General features: G+C 51.5%; 1 protein-coding gene across 1 annotated transcript; it reads right to left on the bottom strand.

Annotated features, from left to right (window-relative positions):
* Positions 1 to 2,269: 2,269 nt before the first annotated feature.
* Positions 2,270 to 5,431, bottom strand: LOC146764756 (olfactory receptor 14A16-like). Its single transcript, XM_085563830.1, has one exon. The coding sequence runs from the start codon at positions 5,359 to 5,361 to the stop codon at positions 4,429 to 4,431; it is 933 nt and encodes a 310-aa protein (XP_085419956.1). The 5' UTR covers positions 5,362 to 5,431; the 3' UTR covers positions 2,270 to 4,428.
* Between the last annotated feature and the right edge of the window lie 2,427 nt (positions 5,432 to 7,858).

Below are 7,858 nucleotides of genomic sequence, written 5' to 3'. Positions count from 1 at the left end.
AAGAAAAAAATCCTAAAAGCAGTCTGTCCATCCATGCATTAGTGGTAAAAACACTGTGCATGGAAAGGAAAAGGTTCACCATAGCAAACTTTTCTCCGGGCGGTGCCATGTGTGACATGGAAACACAGGATGTAAAGCTGTGTTTTCTTAGGGGGGGTCTGTGGCACAGGAGAGACTCCTGTCACCCTCAAAAAGCTGAATATCGATTGTCTGGAGGGTGGAAACCTGATTGGGGTCCAGATTGTGTCTCACTGTAGTTTGTTAGAGTTAAGTAGCAGAAAGAGAAATGCTATGCAAGGTTTTCATTTGATCTTTGTGTGGTTTTTTTCCTTTTTTTTTTCCTTTTTTTTCCTTTTTTTTTTCCTTTTGTAGTAGTAGCTTAATAAAGTTTTTTTTCTGTTATTAAGCTTAAACCTGCTTTACTCTGTTCTAAATTCCACTTCACAGCATTCAAGGAAGAAATCACATTTTCATGGGGGCACTAGCATTGTGCCAGTGTCAAACCATAACAACCTGCTTCAGCAGCTGAGAAAAAGACAAGAGTGGAGTGAATAGAGAAGAGCTGAGGAGGGTTGTGGTGATGCCCCCTGTCTTCAGAGAAGAAGAGAAGATCTCTGTTCTTGGACCCTCGGCCCCAGGGGGAAATGGGGCGGGACTGCGGTCCCAAAAATGAAAAACAGAACTGTTGGTTGTTTTTTTTTTTTTTCCCTCTTGGCAAAGCATCCTTGAAAAGAAAAATCCTAAGAGCAGTCTGTCCATGGAGCAGTCTGTCCATGCATGGTGGTGAGAGCACTGGGACATGGAAAGGAGAGTGTCACACTGGCAGATTCTCTCTGGGTGGTGCCATGTGTGACATGGAAACACAAAAGATGGCAGCTGTGTTTCTTGGGGGTCTATGGCACAGGAGAGACTCCTCTTCCCTTGATGGACTGAGTATTGATCCTCTGAAGGGTGGGAAACTGATTGGGGGTCCAAGTTGTGTCTCACTGTGGTTTGTTGGAACTGGGGGGAGCGAAAAGCAGTGTTTTGGAAGGTTTTAATTTTGGATTTAATTTTTCTTTTCTTGCTTTTTTCATTTTATAGTAGTAGTAGATAATAAAGTTTCTCCTTTGTTATTGAGCTTGGCTCTACTCTGCTCTGTTCCTGATTGCATTTCACAGCAATCATTTGTGGGGTTGCATTTTCATGGGGACGCTAGCATTGTGCCAGTGTCAAACCAGGACACAGGGGCCACCTGACAGGTCCAGCTGACCTTGGAATGTTGATGGCTGCCTTTCATCAGCCCCTGGAGAACTGGGGCTCTGTGCTTTCCTTCCTATGGAAAAGAACCATCCATCTTTCCAGGTGCTCATGGCAAAAATGTATACTCCCCCTGAAAAATTTCCTATATGCAAGGGTTCTCCCAGGAAAAAGCTGCCAGGACAGACAGCTCTGGCTGGCCTTGGCCTCTGGTGGTCACCTCTCATCTCAGGGAAGACTTGAGGAAAATATTTGAACAGGTTTGGCAGCTGGAACATAAATGAGTCTCTCATCCTCTGAAGAATTCAGATGCTCTTCTGATAAAATGTGTATTTTTTTTCTCATTGTGCATTATGCATGAAATATAATTTTCAGCAAAAAAAATATTACTCTTATCACTCTCCAGTGTTATCTGACACAAAACACCTCGTCTACATATGGATCCAGGTCATCTGTATAAACAAACACAATAAAGAATCCAGCAGGAATTATTTGTCTCTGCTCCCATCTGTCACATCTCCTCTGGAGCTGGAGGTGCAGCCCGAGCACTTGGGAGGGCTCTGTGGGCCACAGGCTCAGCTCCCACACAGAGAACTTGTGGACCTTGGATGATCTTTCTGCCCCTGCCCGCTCAGCCAGGCTGAGATGGACACTGATGCTTTCTGTGCCAGGCTCTCCCAGCCCAGCCCAGCTCCCTGCCAGCTCTGCCAGCTGCCCTGAGCTCTGGGCAGCACCAAGGGCCTCTCCCCAGCACAGCCCAGCCGGCTCTGGCCCCACAGCTCTGCTCAGCCCAGGCTGCTCTGGGCACTGCCCCACGGCCTCAGCCCCTGCCAAGGGCACAGCAGCAGCTGCAGCTCAGCCAGGACTCAGCCCCACCATGGGGGAAGGGGCTTGGCCAAGGCCAAAGGAGCTCCCTGGCTGCCCTGCTCCCCTCTGCCTGAGGTGCTGAGAGCTCTGCAGCCCCTGCTGCCATCCCATCTGCCCAGGCCAGCACAAGAGCCCCGGCCCTGGGGCCCTCCAGAGCTGCTCCTGCTCCAGGCCCAGGGCCCATCCCAGAGCTGGGGCAGCCACAGAGCTGTGCCCATTTCTGCTCATTGCTGCTGTGATGGGGATGCATCCTCAGCCACTTGGAGGTTCCTGATGAATTTTCCTCTTCTTTCTTGAGCTCTTCAGTTCAGGAATTCACTAAAAAAATTTCAAAACCATTTGTTCAAAACACACAAAGAAGATAAACTGCTGAGAATATCTTATATTTTCATTTCTTCTGTGGTTATATAGACAGATTTTGGAAGTGTCTTCAAAGTGAATATACTATATTAAAAACAATGCAGAGAGGACTGTTTTGTCCTGTTTTCTTTTCCTGTTTATAGATTGATATCAGCAATGTCCAATTGATATTGATCCCCAGCACCTTCTAATGCAGTCTGAACAGATATGAAAATCAAGACTTTTCATGGCTGACAATCAATATTTTGTCCCCACCCCCTCCTCACCATTTCCCTCATTCAACCCCTGGCACTTCTATAGATCAGTAATGATGTGGCCAGCAGGAGCAGGGCAGTGATTCTTCCCCTGTGCTCAGCACTGGTTGTGCAGCACCTCGAGTGGTGTGTCCAGTTTGGGCCCCTGATTTAGGAGGAACATGGAGGGCTGGAGTGTGTCCAGAGAAGTTCAACAAGGCTGGTGAGGGATCTGGAGCACAAATCCTGTGAGGAGTGGCTGAGAGAGTTTGGATTGTTTATCCTGGAGAAGAGGAGGCTCAGGGGAGACATCATCACTCTCTGCAACTCCCTGACAGAAGGATGGATCCAGGTGCGGGTCAGGCTCTTTTCCCAGGGAGCAGTGACAGGTCAGAGGACACAGGGGATGTTTCGGCTGGACATCAGGAAATATTCTTCACACAAAGGGTGACTGGGCATTGGAATGAACTGCCCAGCGAGGTGGGTGAGTCACTGTCCCTAGAAGTGTTTAAGCAAAGACTGGATGTGGCACTCAGTGCCATGGTCTGGGTGACAAGGTGGTGTTGGGTCCCAGGTTGGACTTGATGCTCTCCTAGGCCTTTTCCAGCCTGGTTGATTCTCTGATGATTGTGACACTGCAGGGCCCTGGGGAAGCAAGGGGCCATTGTGACACTGCGGGGCCTGGTGGCACTAAGAGGACCATGGTGACACTGTGTACGACATGGCACCACAGAGCCACGGGGCCATAAGGACACGGTGGGGCTGAATGGAAGCAAGGAGTGCATTGTGACAGTCTGGGTCCTGGTGGGACCACAGAGGCCACTGTGACTCTGCAGGGCCTTCTGGAACCAAGGGGCCATTGTGACACTGTGGGACCAAGGAGAGCATTGCTGCCCTGCCAGACCTCATGGAACCAAGGATCCCCTGTGACACTGCAGGGCCTTGGGGACCACAATGACATTGTGACACTGCAGGGCCCAAGGATCCAAGGGACTTTGTGACACCAAGGGGTCCCATGGAACCAAAGGGATATTGTGACACTGGGAGGCCTCATGGAATCATGGAGACCACTGAGACACTCTGGGGCCTCATGGAACCGTGGTGACACCAAGTTGGCTGGGAGTGTGGATCTGCTGGAGGGTAGGAGGGCTCTGCACAGGGCCCTGAACAGGCTGGATCCAGGGCCCAATCCAACAAGGTGAGGTTTAACAAGTCCAAGTGCCAAGTCCTGCACTTTGGCCACAAAAACCCCTGCAGTGCTACAGGCTGGGGACAGAGTGGCTGGACAGCAGCCAGGCAGAAAGGGACCTGCAGGGACTGATGGACAGCAGGCTGGACAAGAGCCAGCAGAGTGCCCAGGTGGCCAAGAAGGCCAATGGCTCCTGGCCTGGATCAGGAATGGTGTGGCCAGCAGGAGCATAGTGGCTGTGCCAGCACTGCACACAGACATTGCTGTTGCAGCTCCAGAGAAGACAATGGAAGGGCATCTCTGCAGAAAACTCTGCTGGGACATCCTTTAGTTCCTTCAAAGTCACAGGCCCTCATTGACACAGTCTGTGGCCACAGGGAAGGTGGAGAGAAACAAAATGAGAAATGGCACAAGGAATGACATTTCTTTGTGGACAACATTAAAATGTAAAACAATGCAAAAGAACGTCCAAGAGGAAAACAGCAAGAAGTACCAAAGATAATTTTTATTACAAGTGATACTCAGAAATTGGCCAGCAGTTTAATGTTCCTGAAAGCATCCAGTCATCAGTGTCCACACTGCAGCCTTGAGCTCCTGGTTCCTCAGGCTGTAGATGAGGGGGTTCAGGGTTGGAGGCACCACCGAGTACAGAACTGACACTGACAGATCCAGGGATGGGGAGGACATCGAGGGGGGCTTCAGGTGAGCAAACATGATAGTGCTGGTGAACAGAGAGACCACGGCCAGGTGAGGGAGGCAGGTGGAAAAAGCTTTGTGCCGTCCCTGCTCATTGGGGATCCTCATCACAGCCCTGAAGATCTGCACATAGGAGAAAACAATGAATGCAAAAGAACCAAATCCAAGAGACACAGTAACAGTAATGATCCCAAGTTCTCTGAGGTAGGATTTGGAGCAGGAGAGTTTGAGGATCTGGGGGATATCACAGAAGAACTGGCCCAGGGCATTGCCATGGCACAAGGGCAGGGAAAATGTATTGGCAGTGTGCAGCAGAGCATTGAGAAAGGCACTGGCCCAGGCAGCTGCTGCCATGTGGGCACAAGCTCTGCTGCCCAGGAGGGTCCCGTAGTGCAGGGGTTTGCAGATGGACACGTAGCGGTCATAGCACATGATGGTCAGCAGGAAATACTCTGATCCAGTGAAGAAGAGAAGGAAAAAGAGCTGAGCAGCACATCCTGTGTAGGAGATGTTCCTGGTGTTCCAGAGGGAATTGTGCATGGCTTTCGGGACAGTGGTGCAGATGGAGCCCAGGTCGCTGAGGGCCAGGTTGAGCAGGAAGAAGAACATGGGTGTGTGCAGGTGGTGGCCCCAGGCTACGGCGCTGATGATGAGGCCGTTGCCCAGGAGGGCAGCCAGGGAGATGCCCAGGAAGAGGCAGAAGTGCAGGAGCTGCAGCTGCCGCGTGTCTGCCAGTGCCAGCAGGAGGAAGTGGCTGATGGAGCTGCTGTTGGACATTTGCTGTGGCTGCACATGGGCACCTGTTCATGGAGAAAGGACAGGGACAAGTCAGGAGAGGCTGCTTGGAGCCAAATCTGGGCCATTCCCTGCAGCCTGTCCTGCTAGGACTCACCCACCCTTGTTCCTGCTCTGGGAAAACCTTCACCCAGGTCCCTGCCTGAGCTCCAGCTGTGCTGGCTGAGTGCGCCAGGAGCAGCCAGGGCTGTGTGTGGGGGCTCTCAAGGAGCCATCCCTGCCCTGCTGCCCTGGCTTTGTGGCCATGTAGCAGAGGGACAAGGCTGGATATTCAGGATTTGTCACGGGAATCACTCCTAATGCAGAAAAGCTTGGTACCATCTGCACTCCCAGATCAAAAGGATTGGAGGAGTTGGTTTTATGAATTGTTTTCCTACCCACTCACCGTTGCATGCTCTCTGAGGTCAGAAATCCCCAGCATTCCTGCTGCACTCAGAGTTTGGCACTGAGAGATGTGAGAGGCAAAGGATTCCCTGTGGCTGAGAGAAGGTGAGGGGCTGGATGGGCTTGTTCCCCCAACACTGCTCTGCTCAGCCCCCTCTGCTTCCCTGAGCATCTCCCTGGGCCTGGACATCCCCTCCTGAGAGGTGCCTTGTCCCTGCCAGCGCTCACAGAGCCCATCCCACCCTGTGTGCCCTGGCCCGGCCCTACAGAAACCTGCCTGTGTGCAGGGCCCTGGCTAGGGCAGGCTCTGTGTGCAGCTGGGCAAGGGCAGCTCAGGAGAGCCCTGCTGGGCCCTGCAGAGGTGATGCTGCTGCTGCCCAGGGCTGAGGAGTGGCTGAAGGCCCTTTGGGAGGCTCCCAGCAGAGACACTGACCACCCAAAGTCACAGTTCTGGAGTCTCTGGACATGTTCAAACATTCCTTTGATGATCCTGTGTGTCCCTTTCAACTCAGAATGTTCTATGATTCTGGGATTACAATTCCTGTTCTGCTTCTCTCATGCCCCTGTTGTCTATAATCAAAAGAGGAAAAAAAAAAAAATAAAACCCCTTGCAACGGTGTTAGAAGACTACAGTAAAAAACAGACCTTTATTGGAAGCTTCCAAGTGTCCCCAGGGGACACCCAGTCCTTGATTTCAACAATTTATTAAGGTTAATTAATTAGGGTATTTAATAGGAACATCCAATAGGAGATTCAGTTGCCCCAGTTACCCTTCCCAGGCCCAAACCATTGGAGTAGGTCCAAGGGTTTCTATGCCTTTACTTTTTGTTGTGACTGCTCACATTTTGGTCAAAAACCAAAATGTTGTTCTCGTAGGTCCTCTTCCTGATAATAAGACTATGCAGTATTTCAGGAATGTATTTAGACAGTCAATTTATTGTACTAAAATCTAAGAGAAAGGTAGGAAACATACTAGTGTCAGCAAAGATTACAGTTACATAAGTACATAATAGTAGTTTGATAAAGCTAATTAAGAGTTTAATGGAGCTAAGTAAGGATTATAGTTTTATAATTATAAAATAGTAACTTAAAGAGCTACAGTATATGAAAAATGTATAAAAAGCAAAAATCTTTTTGTCACCACCCCAACATTCCCATCCTGCATCAAGCAGGAAATAGAAAACACCCTCAGGAAAGCTCCTGACCTTTTCAGCAATCCCAGGCTTACCTTCTTTGGGAAGTGTCCTCCGAAGCTGTGCCCAGGCTGGTCTGGAGCTGGGAGCAGCCCTGCCCCAGCCAGCCCCTCTCAGCAGCAGCACCTGCCCTGCTCAGGGTGGCTCCTTCCCCTCACAGCTCCTGGCCAGCGCTGGGAGCAGCTCCAGGGCCGGCTGAGAGCTGTCCCTGGCAGGCAGCAGAGTCCCTGGCCCAGCACAGCGCCCTGGGCTGCAGGACCCTGCTCTGCAGGACAGCCCTGGGCACCCCTGGCTGCTCTGCACAGGAGATGAGCAGAGAATGCACTCACAGGCTCTGTGGGCATTGGCATGTTCCAGCTTTAGGAGATCTCTCCAGGAGCTGCAGCTGCATTGTCCTGCAGCCAGAGGTTCCTGTGCCAAGGGCTGGCAGTGATTCTGCCCCAGGCACTTCTCAGCCCCTTCCCAGCCCTGACTGATTGAAGCTCTCTGTGCCTCTGTGCTGTGCCCGCGCTGGCTGCAGGCAGTGCCCCAGCTCTGCTGGGCTGGGAGAAGAGCTGCTCAGCAAGAGAAATGTGCTTTTGAAGCTCTGCTTGGTTACCAGGATCTCCCGCTGTGCCAGGAGCCCGGCCCAGCTCAGCAGCACAGACACAGCACAAGGACTTTAATGACCCTCTGGGGCTTTGTGCTCAGGCCCTGAACATCAGGCCCTGAGGGGGAGCTGCAGAAACCTCTCCAGAACTCCAAGTCAGAATCCAACTCCAAAGTTTCTTGGACTTTTAATGGGTCCCACTGAGGGACACGACTGAGAAAGTGTCCCCAGGCCCCAGGCAGAGCAGAGAACTGGAGGCACTGATGACAGGAGGGGACAAAGAGAAGCCAAGTCTTGGTGCCCTGGGGCACAG

The sequence above is a fragment of the Lonchura striata genome, chromosome 31 (assembly GCF_050655825.1).
Source record: "Lonchura striata isolate lonStrDom1 chromosome 31, ASM5065582v1, whole genome shotgun sequence".
Classification (NCBI taxonomy): Eukaryota; Metazoa; Chordata; class Aves; order Passeriformes; family Estrildidae; genus Lonchura; species Lonchura striata.
The sequence above is the reverse complement of the archived record's forward strand: the minus strand, read 5'-3'. Positions and strand labels throughout refer to the sequence as shown.

Coding starts and splice junctions, on each gene's coding strand:
- LOC146764756 (XM_085563830.1), bottom strand. CDS start 5,361: ATGTCCAACAGCAGCTCCATCAGCCACTTCCTCCTGCTGGCACTGGCA.